At 39.5% G+C, this 19266-nt stretch overlaps 1 protein-coding gene across 1 annotated transcript in view; it reads left to right on the top strand.

Moving 5' to 3' along the window:
• The window catches only part of BIRC6 (baculoviral IAP repeat containing 6), a 268010-nt gene extending 249532 nt beyond the window's left edge, over positions 1-18478 (top strand). Inside the window, 3 exon segments of the mRNA XM_082427081.1 lie at positions 7854-8042; positions 13488-13622; positions 17329-18478. Coding sequence (XP_082283207.1) covers positions 7854-8042; positions 13488-13622; positions 17329-17508 — 504 coding nt within the window. The 3' untranslated portion in view covers positions 17509-18478.
• Positions 18479-19266: the final 788 nt, after the last annotated feature.

Genomic DNA, 19266 nt, shown 5'->3' with positions numbered 1-19266 from the left:
CGGAAAAGATACTTGATACGATTTCAATTTTCTTAAATTTACCAAGGCTTGATTTGTGACCCAAGATATGATCTATCCTGGAGAATGTTCCATGAGCACTTGAGAAAAATGTGTATTCTGTTGTTTTTGGGTGGAATGTCCTATAAATATCAATTAAGTCCATCTTGTTTAATGTATCATTTAAAGCTTGTGTTTCCTTATTTATTTTCATTTTGGATGATCTGTCCATTGGTGAGAGTGGGGTGTTAAAGTCCCCTACTATGATTGTGTTGCTGTTGATTTCCCCTTTTATGGCTGTTAGTATTTGCCTTATGTATTGAGGTGCTCCTATGTTGGGTGCATAAATATTTACAATTGTTATACCTTCCTCTTGGATCGATCCCTTGATCATTATATAGTGTCCTTCTTTGTCTCTTGTAATAGTCTTTATTTTAAAGTCTATTTTGTCTGATATGAGAATTGCTACTCCAGCTTTCTTTTGATTTCCATTTGCATGGAATATCTTTTTCCATCCCCTCACTTTCAGTCTATATGTGTCTCTAGGTCTGAAGTGGGTCTCTTGTAGACAGCATATATATGGGTCTTGTTTTTGTATCCATTCAGCCAGCCTGTGTCTTTTGGTGGGAGCATTTAATCCATTTACATTCAAGGTAATTATCGATATGTATGTTCCTATTCCCATTTTCTTAAATGTTTTGGGTTTGTTATTGTAGGTGTTTTCCTTCTCTTGTGTTTCTTGCCTAGAGAAGTTCCTTTAGCATTTGTTGTAAAGCTGGTTTGGTGGTGCTGAACTCTCTCAGCTTTTGCTTGTCTGTAAAGGTTTTAATTTCTCCATCGAATCTGAATGAGATCCTTGCTGGGTAGTGTAATCTTGGTTGTAGGTTTTTCTCCTTCATCACTTTAAGTATATCCTGCCACTCCCTTCTGGCTTGCAGAGTTTCTGCTGAAAGATCAGATGTTAACCTTATGGGGATTCCCTTGTGTGTTATTTGGTTTTTTTCCCTTGCTGCCTTTAATATGTTTTCCTTATATTTAATTTTTGACAGTTTGATTAATATGTGTCTTGGTGTGTTTCTCCTTGGGTTTATCCTGTATGGGACTCTCTGTGCTTCCAGGACTTGATTAACTATTTCCTTTCCCATATTAGGGAAGTTTTCAACTATAATCTCTTCAAATATCTTCTCAGTCCCTTTCTTTTTCTCTTCTTCTTCTGGGACCCCTATAATTCGAATGTTGGTGCGTTTAATATTGTCCCAGAGGTCTCTGAGACTGTCCTCAGTTCTTTTCATTCTTTTTTCTTTATCCTGCTCTGCAGTAGTTATTTCCACCATTTTATCTTCCAGGTCACTTATCCTTTCTTCTGCCTCAGTTATTCTGCTATTGATCCCATCTAGAGTATTTTTAATTTCATTTATTGTGGTTTTCATCATTGCTTGGTTCCTCTTTAGTTCTTCTACGTCCTTGTTAAATGTTTCTTGCATTTTGTCTATTCTATTTCCAAGATTTTGGATCATCCTTACTATCATTATTCTGAATTCTTTTTCAGGTAGACTACCTATTTCCTCTTCATTTGTTAAGTCTGGTATGTTCTGACCCTGCTCCTTCATCTGCTGTGTGTTTTTCTGTCGTCTCATTTTGCTTATCTTACTGTGTTTGGGTTCTCCTTTTCACAGGCTGCAGGTTCGTAGTTCCTGTTGTTTTTGGTATCTGTCCCCAGTGGCTAAGGTTGGTTCAGTGGGTTGTGTAGGCTTCCTGGTGGAGGGAACTAGTGCCTGAGCTCTGGTGGATGAGGTTGGATCTTGTCTTTCTGGTGGGCACGTCCACGTCTGGTGGTGTATTTTGGGGTGTCTGTGGCCTTATTATGATTTTAGGCAGCCTCTCTGCTAATGGATGGGGCTGTGTTCCTGTCTTGCTAGTTGTTTGGCATAGGGTGTCCAGCACTGTAGCTTGCTGGTCGTTGAGTGAAGCTGGGTCTTGATATTGAGATGGAGATCTCTGAGAGATTTTTGCCGTTTGGTATTACGTGGAGCTGGGAGGTCTCTTGTGGACCAGTGTCCTGAAGTTGGCTCTCCCACCTCAGAGGCACGGCCCTGATGCCTGGCTGGAGCACCAAGAGCCTTTCGTCCACACGGCTCAGAGTAAAAGGGAGAAAAAATAGAAAGAAAGAAAGAGGCTATAATATAGTGAAGTAAAATAAAGCTATTGTAAAGCAAAGCTATACAGACAAAATCGCACCCAGAAGCATATACATATACACTCACAAATAAAAGGAAAAGGGGAAAAATTAATATATCCTGCTCCCAAAGTCCACCTCCTGAATTTGGGATGATTCGTTGTCTATTCAGGTATTCAACAGATGCAGGCACATCAAGTTGTTTGTGGAGTTTCAATCCGCTGCTTCTAAGGCTGCTGGGAGAGATTTCCCCTTACCTTCCCTGTTCGCACAGCTCCTGGGGTTCAGCTTTGGATTTGGTCCCGCCTCTGCGTGTAGGTCGCCTGAGGGCGTCTATTCCCCGCCCAGACAGGACGGGGTTAAAGGAGCAGCTGCTTCGGGGGCTCTGGCTCACTCAGGCCGCGGGGAGGGAGGTGTACAGAGGAGGCGGGGTGAACCTGCGGCGGCCGAGGCCGGCGTGACGTTGCACCAGCCTGAGGCGGGCAGTGCGTTCTCCCGGGGAACTTGTCCCCGGATCACGGGACCCTGGCAGTGGCGGGCTGCACAGGCTCCCGGGAGGGGCGATGTGGAGAGTGACCTGTGCTCACACACAGGCTTTTTGGAGGCGGCAGCAGCAGCCCCAGCGTCTCACGCCCGTCTCTGGGGTCCGTGCTGATTGCCGCGGCTCGCGCCTTTCTCTGGAGATCGTTTAGGCGGCACTCTGAATCCCCTCTCCTTGCGCTCAGCGAAACAAAGAGGCAAGAAAAAGTCTCTTGCCTCTTCGGCAGCTGCAGACCTTTTCCCGGTCTCCCTCCCAGCCAGCTGTGGTGCGCTAACCCCTTCAGGCTGTGTTCACGCCGCCAGCCCCAGTCCTCTCCCTGCGATCCGACCGAAGCCCGAGCCTCAGCTCCCAGCCCCGCCCGCCAAGCAGACAAGCTCTCGGGCTGGTGAGTGCTGCTCGGTGCCGAGCCTCTGTGCGGGAGTCTCTCCGTTTTTTCCTCTGCGCCCCTGTTGCTGTGAGGTCTGCGCTGATCGCCGCGGCTCGCGCCCTTCTCTGGAGTTCGTTTAGGCGGCGCTCTGAATCCCCTCTCCTTGCGCGCCGCGAAACAAAGAGGCAAGAAAAAGTCTCTTGCCTCTTCGGCAGCTGCAGACTTTTTCCCGGTCTCCCTCCCAGCCAGCTGTTGTGCGCTAATCCCTTCAGGCTGTGTTCACGCCGCCAGCCTCAGTCCTCTCCCTGCGATCCGACGGAAGCCGAGCCTCAGCTCCCAGCCCTGCCCTCCCCGGCGGGGGAGCAGACAAGCCTCTCGGGTTGCTGAGTGCTGCTCGGCGCCGATCCTCTGTGCGGGAACCTCTCCGTTTTTCCCTCTGCGCCCCTGTTGCTGTGGGATCCGCGCTGGTAGCTGCGGCTCGCGCCCGTCTCTGGAGTTCGTTTAGGCGGCGCTCTGAATCCCCTCTCCTCGCGCACCAGGAAACAAAGAGGGAAGAAAAAGTCTCTTGCCTCTTCGGCAGCTGCAGACTTTTTCCCGGACTCCCTCTCGGCTAGCTGTGGTGCACTAACCCCTTCAGGCTGTGTTCACGCCGCCAACCCCAGTCCTCTCCCTGCGATCCTACCGAAGCCCGAGCCTCAGCTCCCAGCCCCGCCCGCCCCGGCGGGTGAGCAGACAAGCCTCTCGGGCTGGAGAGTGCTGGTCGGCACCGCTCCTCCGTGCGGGAACCTCTCCGCTTTGCCCTCCGCACCCCTGTGGCTGCGCTCTCCTCCGTGGCTCCGAAGCTTCCCCCCTCTGCCACCCGCAGTCTCTGCCCGCGAAGGGGCTTCCTAGTGCGTGGAAATCTTTCCTCCTTCACGGCTCCCTCCCACTGGTGCAGGTCCCGTCCCTATTCTTTTGTCTCTGTTATTTCTTTTTTCTTTTGCCCTACCCAAGTACGGGGGGAGTTTCTTGCCTTTTTGGAGGTCGGACGTTTTCTGCCAGCGTTCAGTGGGTGTTCTGTAGGAGCAGTTCCACGTGTAGATGTATTTCTACTGTATCTGTGGGAAGGAAGGTGATCTCCACGTCTTACTCTTCCGCCATCTTCTCTCCTCCTCCGCTAGTATTTTTCTTGAGGATTTTTGTATCCATATTTCTAAGAAATATTGGCCTGTATTTTTTTGTGTGTGTTATACTGCTTTATAAACATCATACTAGAAAGAAATGCATCTAGGTGGGAACACATTGCCCTTTGTTGTCTATTAGATTCGTTCTTCAGAGGCAGACTACAGAGGCTTAGGAAAAATTACTTAATTTCTTTACTTTTTAAATTTTATTTATTCTTGGCTGCGTGGGGTCTTTGTTGCTGCGCACGGTCTTTCACTAGTTGTGGCGAGCGGGAGCTACTCTTCGTTGCGGTGCGCAGGCTTCTCATTGCGGTGGCTTCTCTTGTTGCGGAACACAGGCTGTAGGCGCGTGGGCTTCAGTAGTCGTGGCACACAGGCTCAGTAGTTGTGGCTCGTGGGCTCTAGAGCGCAGGCTCAGTAGTTGTGATGCACGGGCTTAGTTGCTCCGCGGCATGTGGGATCTTCCCGGACCAGGGTGCGAACCCGTGTCCCCTGCATTGGCAGATGGATTCTTAATCACTGTGCCACCAGGGAATTCCCATATGTGACTGGTTTTTAATGTTGCTATAATCTACCTAAAATACATATTAATGCCTTATGAATAGTTTGTTCCAGTTGGTTGTTAATAAAGATGTCATGTGCAAGAGGAGTTAAACATATTTAATGTCACATAATCAACCATTTATAAATATATTTATAATAATATATAAATACTACCATTTTTCTTGAAATGGAAAGTTCTGGAAATCAGCCACTGATTATAGTTCTACTCAATAGCAGCATAATTTTCCATAGAGGAGGATACTTACTATTTTGAAAGGCTAAAAGCATTTTGAACTAAGACTGTTTCTTTCCGTTACCCTAAACAAGTTATTAGTTTGTATAACATAGTTTCTTGTTGCAAATATTTTGGATTGTATACTCTGTACTTTCCTGTGTTTGAAATATCTATAATAAAAATTTTTAACATACCAGACCAGGTCAAAGAATTAAATCTTCTGACAAGTTATAATTTGAAAATAAAGGCATTCATAGGAGGCAAGATTGCTGACTGGTTATGGCCTGGTAGGGTTAAAATTTTTGTTTGACACAGACAGTGAAAGGAAGCTGTTATATGATTCTTTATTTAGTCAGCCTCTGAATAAACTATACTGAGAACATCTTGCAGTTTTGTGGATGCTAACATACAGCTGAAGAGGAGAGGGACTGTAAATTCAGCCTATGAATAAAAGCTTTTTTGACTCTTGACTTTATGAAAATGTCAAAGGACTGACTAAGAATTGGTGAACTTACACTATGGAATGAAAATATATTGTTTATTATTAAGTATAACTTATATATATAGTATATTATGGTACGTAATAGATATTCTTCTGTTAATTACCAACTCATTTTCAAGTCATTCTAAGGAAACACTTTAGCCAGATGTGGCTATGATGAATATTGGGTTTTTTTGGTTTGTTTGTTTTTTGGTTTGATCCAGGGAGCTCTTTTAATTAAGCTTTGTTGATCAAAATGGAACTCATGCTGACTGCTTTTTTGCATATCCCTATTACATAAGTTAAAATATATTGTTTTTAGAGTAGAATTGATTTTGTTTTGCATTTTGCTATCTTCTGGATGTATGCTGTCATTTTCACTCCACGAAAGAATAGCTATTGTGTATTAATTACACTTATGAGCCCTACTGTTTTACACCCCTCAACCCCTTATTTAATTCTCACAGTCATCCTATAATGTAAGTAGGTATTATTTCTATTTACAGATGACCAAAAAATGGATTCTGAGGGGATAAAGTTATTCTGCTTACCTTGGTCTCTCTGACTTCAAAACATAGTGTTTCTCAGAGTTAGATAAATCCTATTAATTTAGAATATTGAAAATCAAATCCTTTTAAAAAAAGAGAAATCCTCTTCCCAAGGAATTATTTACTGGTTTTTCATGGGAGTGTTTTATGGGCTGCAATAAAGTGTGCTGTGAAATAAAATGAGTAAGTAGGTCAGATAATTCAAGGCTCCAGAAATTCCATAAAATGAATATTTTGACTCCTAAATAGCTGAGTTCACCAAAGAAAAATAAAGTGGCATTTATATATTTCCTAAAAGGTACATGTTTAAAAAGTAAATAGAAGATGCCCATAAAAAGTAAATAATAATGTCACCCAGTGATAAAAGAGCACATGTTATAAATTATACTTTGAATTTAATTCCAAGAAATACCAATCTCTGCTAATTTATTTGTTATCAAATGCAGATGTTATAGTTCAGTTTTTTTAGCAGACAACGTTAAACTCAAATTTATTTCTCAAATGTAGTTTTCTTTGTTCTATACACAAAGCATCTATTTTTCATTTCCTGTATATAGTTTAGCTCTTTTAAAAAACCAAATGTGTTATGAATCTGAAGTAGTTTGTAAATTGTTTGAATCTCCAGCTGCTTGAGATTTATAAAATTATATTTTGTCTCAAAGGAGGTGAGGTTAAGTAACTGAATCCTATGTTACAAAATTTCTTTCTCCGCCTTTGTAGATAATGGGAATATACCCTACTCATATAAGAGGAAGATTATTTAAAAGGGAAGAGGAAAGGAACTAACAAATATGGCCTGGAAGATTATTTCAGAAGTGTCAGATTTGAGTTGGGGGAAAGTATATAGCCAAGGGAAATCACTTTCCTTTAGTGATATATTTAGTTTCAGTAAGTTTAAAAATTATGAGATCTTTGCCTCAGAATTATACAGGTTAATTTTTTTTTCTGTAGTTGACCTTGGCCTCAGTAACATGGTTACTTCAGGTCATATTTAACTTTGTGTATTCATAGGTCATATATTTCAGGTTCAAGTTTCCATTTTTTAAATTTTTTAAGAAAATATATCCTTTGACTTCTAAGGTGCATATCCTTGATGTTGTTTAATCATCTTTCCTAATGAAAATGCAACTGCTGCTAATTGTTTTTCATTTATGAAGTGGGCAGATTATAGCTAATATTTTCCTGCCTCCAAAGATGTCATATTAGCAAGCAGTACTATATTAACTAAGAGTGAACTCTCAATATTGGTTATATCTAGAGAAACAGACCTTCTGGTATGTAAGTAGGGGGTCAGAGGTGGTCTTAGAGCCATGTCACCTTGACATTGAAAGCTTCTGGTAATATTTTTGTGATACCGTGAAAGTAAATTTTCCTTGGAATGAAAGTAAAGACTGCGTCATGTGTAGTTTTCCTTACAGGTGAGTATTGTTAGGAGTACATTGTTAGCTTTATGCCCTTTAAGAGTAAGGACAGTTCGAGCAAAATGATGTCTAAATTGGTATGGGATGTTGATAAGCAAGTGTTTTTTTTAGTAGTTTCAGGAAATAGGATCTTCATACCTATTTTTCTCTTTCAAGGATTCAAAACATATATATAAATATTATATAAGATTCTACTGTACCTATTTTAATTTTGCTCTAATAATAAAGTATTTCAGTATCAATTATTAACATCAATTTTATGGTGATAAAATTATGTGGAAGCACATATTAAAAGGCACTCCTAGTTGATAAAGCAAGGTATTAGTTTACTGGTAGTAAAAATGTCCTATCATAACTATTCTTTATTTCTTTGGTTCTCAGGTGTTGGTGTCTGTTCAGTCCCTTATATTAGTAGCTGAGCCTTATTTTAATGAACCAGGATATGAACGGTCTAGAGGCACTCCCAGTGGCACACAGAGTTCTCGAGAATATGATGGAAACATTCGACAAGCAACGGTTAAGTGGGCAATGCTAGAACAAATCAGAAACCCTTCACCATGTTTTAAAGAGGTATGTTTAATAAAATTAATGAAATACTTTATTAAAGACATAATAGGGTATAGTTTAGGTATTATACTTCCCTTTATATCTGTGGTATACTAAAGTTTACTCTTGTTTTTAGTCATGAAAAATCAGTAGTAATATAGTACAGAAGAATTTTTTAAACCATTTACTTCCTAAAAGGCATCTGACTATATTTTTGGACAGTTTTATTAATTCTTTATTTTTCATGGCTACCGTTCTACTAGCATACTGTGCTAGTTATGTTAGTATATGCTAGAATATATTACTAAAATATTCTTCATAAAAATATTCTTTTTTATTAGAGATTAAGATACTTTCTACTTGTCTTGCAAATAGAAACTTTGCCCTTATACTAATATCTGTGTGTGAAATTGAAGAAAAAGACATTTTCTTTTCTTTAGGAAAAGTTGAACTTAGTTTCTGAAACCAGTCTTGATACTGTCACGTGCTTTGATTTTACCACATCTTGAAGTGTGGTTCTTTTCCTGTACTTAGTTATCTCTCCTTAGTCTGCCTAAAATATGATTGTCTTTTTCACTTGTCACATCAGATTACTTCATCACATCTTACTTTAACTGTCATGAAACATTTTTCTTTCCTAAATTGTTTCCCCTGATCATTAGTTTCTTAGGTTGTGCTAGAAACACAACACTTTAGAGGAAGAATTGGCATATTTACCTGATAGAAAATTGGTCTTTAATACAGTTAAGCAAATATTATGTGTGAACTCTATGTAGCATCATACACGAAGCTCTCCTCATTAAATAGTATCGATGGATATACTCTGAAGGAATGTAAAAACGTTTCTTCCTTTTGTTATTACTAAATGAATTTGCACTTTGAATGACATAGTTGGGTAGTTTACTTTTGCAAAGGCTTGTATTCAAGGCTGTGGGTAATTACTTCTCCTAATATTACAGGAAATACAAACATGCATTTCTTTGTACTCTTAAGCATAATGTTCTGTCCCTTTTCAAGTTTGGGTTACTTACATTAAGTAATTCATTTGGCAGCCGTGTGGAATATCAGCTGTTACTAGGTACTGCCCTTAGGTATTCTGAACTCAAGGAAAAGTGAAAGTCAGTTCCTGCCCTTGATAAACTTATATTCCTTCTGTTTGTATCATAAATTAATTTCTCAGTGCCCTTAAGACTCAAATAATGTATCCAGATATGTAAACTACTTGACAAGTCTACTAGAATGTATAATAACCACCTCAAACTTAACACTGCAAAACTGCACTCTTGATTCTTCCTTCCTTTCTTCTCTCAGTAAAAGCACCATGGTCTAAACCCAAAACCCTAACCACGTGTGGCTTCATTCTTTTACTCACATACCACATTCAGTCTGTTGACAAATTTCGCTCCACCATTCAAAGCATAACCAAACTTTGATGATAAAATATATTTTCGCAGTGACCAACAAGGGCTTAATTTCCAAAATATACAAACAGCTCATACAGCTCAGTAACAAAAAAACAACCCAGTCAAAAAAATGGGCAGAAGACCTAAAGAGACATTTCTCCAAAGAAGGCATAGAGATGGCCAAGAAGCATATGAAAAGATGCTTAGCATTGCTAATTATTAGAGAAGTGCAAATCAGAACTACAGTGGGGTACCACCTCACACTGGTCAGAGTGGCCATCATCAAAAAATCTACAAATAACAATGCTGGAGAGCGTGTGGAGAAAAGGGAACCCTCCTACACTGTTGGTGGGAATGTAAATTGCTGCACCCACTATGGAAAACAGTGTGGAGGTTCCTTAAAAAACTAAAAATAGAGTTGCCATATGATCCAGCAATCCCACTCGTGGGCATATATCCAGAGAAAACTCTAATTCAAAAAGATACATGCAGGACTTCCCTGGTGGCGCAGTGGTTAAGAATCCGCCTGCCAATGCAAGGGACACGGGTTCCAGCCCTGGTCCGGGAAGTTCCCACATGCCGTGGGGCAACGATGCCTGTGCGCCACAACTGCTGAGCCTGCGCTCTAGAACCTGCAGACCTAGAGCCCATGCTCCGCAACAAGAAAAGCCACTGCAGTGAGAAGCCCGTGCACCACAACGAAGAGTAGCGCCCGCTCGCCACAACTAGAGAAAGCCCCACGCACAGCAACGAAGACCTAATGCAGCCAAAAATAAATAAATAAATTAAAAAAAAAAAGATACATGCACCCCAATGTTCACAGCCACACTATTCACAATAGCCAAGACATGGAAGCAACCTAAATGTCCATTGATAGATGAATGGATAAAGATGTGGTATATATGCAATGGAATACTACTCATCCATAAAAAAAATGAAATAATGCCATATGCAGCAACAAGGATGGACCTAGAGATTATCATACTAAGTGAAGTAAGTCAGAGAAAGACAAATACCATATAATGTCACTTATATGTGGAATCTAACTGAACTTAAATCTAAAATGAACTTATTTACAAAACAGAAGCAGACTCACAGACACAGAAAACAAACTTATGGTTACCAAAGGGGAAAGGGGGTGGGGGAGGGATAAAGTAGGAGTTTGGAATTAGCAAATACAAACTACTATATATAAAATAGATAAACAACAAGGTTCTACCATATAGTACAGGGAACTATATTCAGTGTTCTGTAATAAATCATAATGGAAAAGAATATGTATGTATATGTGTAACTGAATTACTTTGCTGTATCCAGAAACGGACACAACATTGTAAATCAAGTATACTTCAATTAATTAATTAATTAACTAATTAATTAAATCTTCACCATGGCCAGCCTATTTCAAGCTCCCATTACTGGGACTTCCCTGGTGGCGCAGTGATTAAGACTGTGCTGCCAATGCGGGGGCCCAGGTTTGATCCCTGGTCAGGGAACTAGATCCCACATGCATGCTGCAACTAAGGAGCCAGCAAGCCACAACTAAGCAGCCCTCCTGCCGCAACTAAGACCCGGCACAGGGACTTCCCTGGTAGCACATGGGTTAAGAATCTGCCTGCCAACTCAGGGGACACGGGTTCGATCCCTGGTCCGGGAAGATCCCTCATGCCGTGGAGCAACTAAGCCCCTGCACCACAACTAGTGAGCCTGCACTCTAGAGCCCGCGAGCCACAACTACTGAGCCTGCATGCCACGACTACTGAGCCTGCATGCCACGACTACTGAAGCCCACACATCTAGAGCCCATGCTCCGCAACAAGAGAAGCCACCACAATGAGAAGCCCATGCACCACAACAAAGAGTAGCCCCTGCTCCCCACAACTAGAGAAAGCCCACGTGCAACAATGAAGACCCAACGCAGCCAAAAATAAATAAATAAATGTATTTATTTAAAAAAAAAAAAAGACCTGGCACAACCAAATAAATAAATATTTTTTAAAAACCAAACAAACAAAAAATCAAGCTACCATTACCTATTGCTTGAATTGTTGAAGTAGTTTTCTGATTTCGCTGCTTTCACTTTGTCCTTCTACAATGGTTCTCCACGCGTAATCAGATCATCTCACTCCATTGACTTCCCATTAAATGAAGAGGAAAACACAGAGTCCTTACCGTAGCCTTCAAAACTCTGCATTGTCTGGCTCCTGTCTGCCTATCCTTCAGCATCTCTAAGAGTTCAAAGGCTTTTGATACCAAATGTTAGGTTGTGGAACAACTGGAGCTCTGATATATCAATAGTTTCTAACATATCAATACTTTCAGGTAATAAGCTTAATATATGCTTTATGACTAGCAATTCCATTCCTTGGTATATGCTCAATAGCAGTTGTGTACATGTTGGGTGTAGAGAATGTTCATAACATTGCCAAAAATTGGAAACGCTCTGATCAGCAGAATGAATGGAGAAATTATGGAATTTTCATAAAGTGGAATACAGCAGTGTAAATGAGTCAACTCCTTCACACATTAAGATGGACAAATATCATAAACACAATAAAGAGCATAAGAAGCCAGGCACAAGAGTACTTTCTATATGATTCTATTTATAAAAGTTCAAAACTGAGTTAAACTCATACTTAAAGAAGTTAGTATAGTGTATACTTTTGGATGAGGGTTAATGGTAAGAAGTAGCACAAGGGGGTCTTCCGGCGTGCTTGGTAATGTTATGTTTCTTATCTAAGTAGAGGTTGTTTTCTTGTGTTCACTGTGGGAAAATGTGTTCAGTTATACACATGATTTGGGCACTTTTCTGTATATGTTAAACGTCAGTTTTTAAATGTATTGAAAGAAATTTGTAAGTATACACAGTCAGTCAGTGTAATTTGTTGGTTCATGCTTAAAGTTTTGTTTTGTTTTCTGGAAGAATAAACTGCTAACACAGGGGACTCAGAGTGGGGACATGACTTTTACAAAAAGGAAATAAGTATAATTTGAAACAGTAATTCTTTCTCATCTTTTAGAACGTAGCTCACATTAAAGGGGTACCCCTTGTCCATGAATGCTTTTCTAATTTTCCCAATCAGTTGTGGCCTGCTACTTTTTTAATGTCATGGGATTTGTTTTTGTTTTTTATTGTTGTTGTTTTGTATTTTTCAAAACGTATCTTTTTCTTGTGCACTCATCTCCCATCTTATTCTGTGGTTATCATGGTTCTTCGTGTCAGGTTGTTTCGTACTCATTTTTGTATCCCTGTATGCATCAAACTCAATAACTTATTGGTGTTTTATGTCCGTTCCCAGTTTTTCCTAATGATTTTTCCCTTGTAGGTATTATTGCCTTTTCTTTAGAGGAGACAAGCTCATTGGGCAATGTAGTAAGTAGCTCACCCAGAGTACAGAATAATAATTCCAAAATGATCTATTTTCTAACTTAAATTTGTCAAAAATAGACTTTTACTACATACACAGAAATTTCACTCAGTTTTTCAAAGAAAGAATTTTAAAAATCTGAAATGTAAAGCACATTTATCACAAGGAGTTAAACATCATAAAATAAAATCTTGTTCATAAGTTAACCAGAAGACAAAATTAAGAGAGTAATAATGTTGCCTATTTTGGGCTATGTTCTGATTTCTGTGCGAATGCCTGTGATTGAGAATCTCTTTACTCTACTAAATGTTCTTTGAGTTCTCTTTGAAAGATAGAAATTGACAGTTTTTCTGTTGTCAATACTTTTTCTCCTGGTTATTCATTTATTTACATTTGCCTTCTGACTCTGTTGTTTTGTAGATGTCTTATGTTCTCTGGATAGGATTAACTACTGACATGTCTGAGTGGGATTGGGCATTATTTTCTGCTTATAGAACTGGGTATTTCAACACAAGTCATCTGATGTCATAATCCTGATTCTTCCCTGTTAATTATGTAGAGTGTTCACCACATTGAGTTTTGTGCAGAGAAAAAAAATGTCATGTCTTTTAAATTTCATGTTTTTGTAATGCCACATACTTTGTCTTTTAAATTCTGACCCGATCACATTTTGTTCTCTTGCTTGGTTTATTCTTAAGGTTATACATAAACATTTTTACTTGAAAAGAGTTGAGATCATGGCCCAGTGTGAGGAGTGGATTGCAGACATCCAGCAGCACAGCAGTGATAAGCGGGTAGGCAGGACCATGTCTCACCATGCAGCAGCTCTCAAGGTGAGTAACCCTCCCTAACAGGAGCCTTGTCAGTGGCTTTAAAAGAAGAGTCATATATTCACTGACAGAACCGTGAGGACCGCTGGAAAGAAACATTAAATTTATTAAGTTCAGAGGTTACCCAAAAGTCTATAGAAAAGATACATTCCTTTTGACAATGAAGTGACAGTTCCTAAAATTAAAAATGAGTATGGGGGCTGAGCCAACAGAGTTTCATAGACTTGTTTGACAATGATGGCAACAAAATGTGCTCCGTGACAGTTTGCATTAGCTTTTCCCTGAGCCTCTTACCTTCCAGAATTTTATTACTTGGAGTAATGAGGGAGGTGGTAGCTGCAGAGCCTCCAACAGCTGATAGGTGTGGAAGCGTCTGTGATACAATCCTGTTTTGGGGGAGGTGAGATGTTGTTTTCCACTTGGGCGTTCACAGAATGGAAATGTAGTACATGATGGTTTTGGAGATTTTTTTTTTTTTTTATGTGGGAATCATACCTTCAAAGGCCACCCTTTTTTCCCTGCCTTGGGAGATATCTGTCTTTACTCACCTCTGTTCCTTTTATCCTCCACTGATTATGGTCATCTCTACTGGCTCCTTTCCTTCTAACTTTAAAAGTATCTTCACTTAAAATGATTAGATGATAATGATAAGGATTTATTAGTTTTTTTAATTGGTGAATTTTTTTAATGTCCCTATTTTTCAGGTTACATACAGAAATATTTATGAATGTAAAGCCATACAATATCTGGGGTTTGCTTCAAAACAAAATGAGAAAAGTGGTGGGGATATAGATGAAAGAAGACTAGCTCTGAGTTGATAAAATGTTGAAGCTCGGTGATAGATTCATTGGAGTTTATTTTATATTCTGCTTACTTCTGTATATGTTTGAGATTTTCCATTATAAAAACCTTTAAAAAGAAAATTTTTTTTCTCCTTACATTTGCATCCCCTTAAGCTAGTTTTATTTTGCCCCTGTTATTATAAAAATGTTTCTCTCCTTTTACTACAAAAACTAGAGCTGTTAACCCTTTTGCCTCCATTTTTATTTTTATTTATTTATTTATTTATTTATTTTTATTTTTTGGCTGTGTTGGGTCTTTGTTTCTGTGCGAGGGCTTCCTCTAGTTGCGGCGAGCGGGGGCCACTCTTCATCGCGGTGCGCGGGCCTCTCAATTGTCGCGGCCTCTCTTGTAGCGGAGCACAAGCTCCAGACGCGCAGGCTCAGTAGTTGTGGCTCACGGGCCTAGTTGGTCCGCGGCATGTGGGATCTTCCCAGACCAGGGCTCGAACCTGTGTCCCCTGCATTAGCAGGGAGATTCTCAACCACTGTGCCACCAGGGAAGCCCTGCCTCCATTTTTAAATAACCCTCTCACCAATCAACGTTTTGCAGTTGAATTTCCATTCTATGAAAGTTACCCACTATCCAATTCTCAAAGCCAGTGACCCTGGCTCTGCTCTCTACGCACCTCTCTCCCCTCCGTGCATCTGTCTCCCCTCCAGGCCTTTACAGATGCTTACTTTCGCCTACTCTACTGGCTCACTTCCACTCAGTTTTCAGCTTAAATTTCACTTCATGGAAACTTGCCTTGACTTTAAATTAGATGATTTCAGTATAATCTCTTGTAACACTGTTGCCTACTTAATAAAAACAGTCCTAACACTGGTCTAATGTGTTTTTTTTCTCTATACTTTTCATCTGTGGGCTATCTTGGCTCCTCTTCTCACACTCTAATTCTTTCAGCTTGTTTTTTCTTTCCCCTTCTCCTGAATGATTGTGTACCTGAAGCTTTACTATTTGGCCCTTAGGACTATTTTATTCTCTTTCTCTATCATTGTATCTATACCCCTGACATTGGCCATTTTCTCTTTAAAAGTGACTTTGCAAACTGTTGTCTGCTCTTAGCTTTCTCAAAGTCATATTACTGGCATTTTTACTTGAATGCCCTGTCATCACTCTCCGTTGAAGATCTAAAACAGAGAACTTATCTTTCCTTCAATCAAATTTTGTAACTTTCTGTATTTTCTTAATTTTAAACAACTTTTCTCTGTCTTAAAATCTTCAGATTGTATTTAACTCTGGCCTCATCTAGTATACCTACCTGGTCAGTGCTAGGTCCTGTCAGTGCTGCCTTCCTACGGGGATTCTCCTCCCCATTATTCTCCTCAGTTCCCATAGCTCAATCAGTCTTCCTCGCCTCTTGTTCTCCCCCTTCCAGTTCTTTCTGTGGTGCATAACCAGATTGATCCTCCCCAAGTGTGTGCTTAGATATATCTTTCCCTTACACAAAACCTCAGTGGCTAAAGTCCAGCTGCTTTTGCTTTGTTATTTCAGTCAGTGTCTTGTTTTTATCTCAAATTCTTACTCTTTGTTGTTTCTGTAATGCCCTGATTTGGAAATCCCTATCCTGAATCAGTCCAAATTTATATCATCTCAGGTATACTTTTGCTGCTGAGTGCTACTTGAGAAAAGTGTGCAGCTGTTCAGTTTAATTTCACAATAAAAGCATAGTATTCCCACCTCAACTGGGCCTTCATAATTGTCCTTTTTTCTTTTCTTCCCTAGTTAGTGTTTTCTTCTGTTGTCCATGGTGGAAGGGAAATTGGGGCTAGAAAAATTTCGAGTTACCAGTATGTAAATATACTTTGAAACCTTAAAAATGGCTGCAAATGTGTAGTTGTCTTATCTTGCTTATATGTCTTCTACTTCTAACCAAAGTTTAGGCTCTGTAAAATCAGAGATCATATAGTTGGTCCTCCATATCCACAGGGGATTGGTTCCAGGATCCCCTGCAAATACCAAAATCCACAGATGCTCAAGTCCGTTAGATAAAACGGCCTAGTACAGTCAGGTCTTTTTATCCAGCTGTGTCCTCCTTATTTTACACATTGCTTTTACATTGTTACTGTTGAGCACAGTGCCTTGTTCTATAAATGTTGGTTAATTTTCAAAGTCAGCTATTGACACAACTAATTTTCAAAGCCCTTGGTGTGAGATTTGAGGTCATTTCTCTCCCACTAGAAATTTATAAACTAAAACTTAATGTCTGTAAACAACCAACCACTCTCTGTTAACGTCTCTATATCCTTCCCTAAATGGCAGTATGGGGTAATACAAAGTTATGTACTCTCTCTAGATCTTCTTTTTCATTTGCTTACATTTTTAAAAATTCCGATGATTAAATTATTTATAAGGTGTAAGCCAAGCATTACATGAGGCAATGAGTATGAAACATTTCAAACGTTTTACATAGGGCCTAGTACCTGATAAATACTGTTTTTATTCACTAAAATAGCAGTGGTTTTATTTTAATTTATGGACTGTCTCTCAAAAATTTTAGTCAGAGGCAGCGTGTATTACAAGTCAAGATGTTATTCTCTTTAATTTAAAACTATATATGGCAAATGACTGGCACCCTCTAAGTCATTAGTAATGCTGTTTTTGTTACCGGTGTTGGGGCATTGGTGGGGTGTGTGGGCACGCTACTCAGTACTCGGGGCTTATCAACAGCATCGGTTGCTTTGAGGTTAGAGATTTGTGCCAACTGTGTTCACTGCCTGTTAGAGCAGCTAGCTTAAGGAAGGTCTTAATAAATATTTGTAGACCCAATGCTTTGGGTTTTGTTTTGAACTCAATTCTTCCCTCCAATGATGTTGTGCTAGTATCCCAGGGTTTACAGTTCTAACATCACTCATTCCCCCCTGCGTAGCGTCACACTGCTCAGCTCCGAGAAGAGCTGCTGAAGCTTCCCTGCCCTGAAGACTTGGACCCTGATGCCGATGACGCCTCAGAGATGTGCAGTGCCACAGCCGGTGCTGAGGAGACTCTAATGCATGATCAGGTCACAGCCAGCAGCAGTAAAGAACTCCCCAGTGACTTCAAATTGTGAGCTGCATTGATACGGACTTCATAGACGCAGAGGCTTTGAAGCACAAGCCAAATATGTCAATATTTGTATGTAAGAAACTAATTATGTAATAGGTAATGAAACTGAAACTATACTACACCCTTAAGGAGATCCAGTTTAATTCAAGGTGATCTTTTATTTACCTGTACAAGAGTGTAAACTTTTTTGTGCTTTTATTTTTCAATTGTGAGAACCACTGATTGGTATGTTCAACAAATTTGTGTATACAAAGAAATGGATAAATCACTGATTATATAAGGGAAACTACCTTAGGAAAGAATGTTTACTGAAATTTTTTTTTTTTTTTTTTTACTGTAGAGTGAAGGGTTGTTAACAAGGAATATATATTGGTCATTCTTACAACTACTATTTAAAGTCAGCAACTTTTCACTGAATTTGATAGATTTTATGTTTGGCCATATCTTCATGCTCATATTTGATTTCTGAAGACCTCCTACATACACTTCAATAAAAGTTAAATGGACATACTCCCTCCTTTTTGATTTACTGGTACATTTTTTAAATGATAAATCTGCCATAAAATGCATTATAGCTGGAGACTTGCACTTGTATGGATAAATTTATTACATTCAACGTATTTAATTTTATGCTTTCTAAAATTCTAAGATGCAGAAAAATAAATGAACATGATTTTATTCTATGCCAATATTTGGGCCTGTGAATGTATCTGTTATTTGAATTTAAGTATATGAAGAGGAATGGTCAATTTGAAAAGTCACTCTAAACTGAGTTTTTCCTAAAGGGCTCCTTTCTTCCTGGACTATCTGGTTTTATTACTAACGTCACATGTATGTATTAAACATTGAGGCTCTGTAGAGCAGAGAGGATGTACCTCTCTGGTGCTGTTACAGTACATTCTGTACTTGCCATATAGGCTCATTTTCATGCAAATTCTTCCTAGAGCCAAATAAATAAAGACTTAGGTGTATTAGTATGTCTTGTTTCTAAAACAGTTTGCCATGGTGTGAAATGCTATTTCTACAAAGAATTGGACACTTTCAAGAGCTGCTCATGGGAAAGGGAAGGCTGTTTTTTTCAAGACCAGTTATCACAAAGGAAGAGCTAAGGTGATTCTTGATAGTGTTTATGTAAAATAAACTGGCGTGTGGAAACCCTGAATCTGGAGCTGACCTGAAGGAGAAGCTGTATCCTGAACAGTGAGTTACTCTCTGAAGGAAAAGGGGAACTAGGGATCATGATACTCTCTCCACAAGGTACAGAGCTCCTTAAAGTGAATAAAGTGTGTGACCAGGAAATCAAAGGTTCCAAAACACATAACATTAGGTCTAGTGGGTGATGAGTTACACAAGCATGACAAAATCGAGTCAGTTTATGAGAAAGCAGAGTCAATTAAATGTTACTCACGGACCTGCTATCTTATATCTCAGTATAAAATTAGCAGCAATAAGTAGTAAAAGGACAGTCATCAATCCTCTAGGCCTTTTGTTTTTTGGTCTGTCAGGGTCCTGTCAGGGATAGATGATAAAAGCTTCTATCCAAGTATATTGTTTACCTCCAATTTTGGATTTTATTTTTAATCATTAAAATAAGGTAGGGTCATTTTCCCCATTTCACACCATTAGTCCTCAGAAAACTATAAAAGTGAAGTAACAATATCAGTACTATAAGTTCCAGTTCATGTTTTTTAAAAACCAAGGCCTAAAGTCTGAATTTGAGACTTTAGTCTAATTTGGTTCCACCTGGAATCTAGACTTTATA

The sequence above is a fragment of the Balaenoptera physalus genome (assembly GCF_965194825.1).
Source record: "Balaenoptera physalus genome assembly, chromosome: 15".
Taxonomy (NCBI): Eukaryota; Metazoa; Chordata; class Mammalia; order Artiodactyla; family Balaenopteridae; genus Balaenoptera; species Balaenoptera physalus.
Note: the sequence above shows the minus strand (reverse complement) of the source record. Positions and strands in the feature narration are given on the sequence as shown.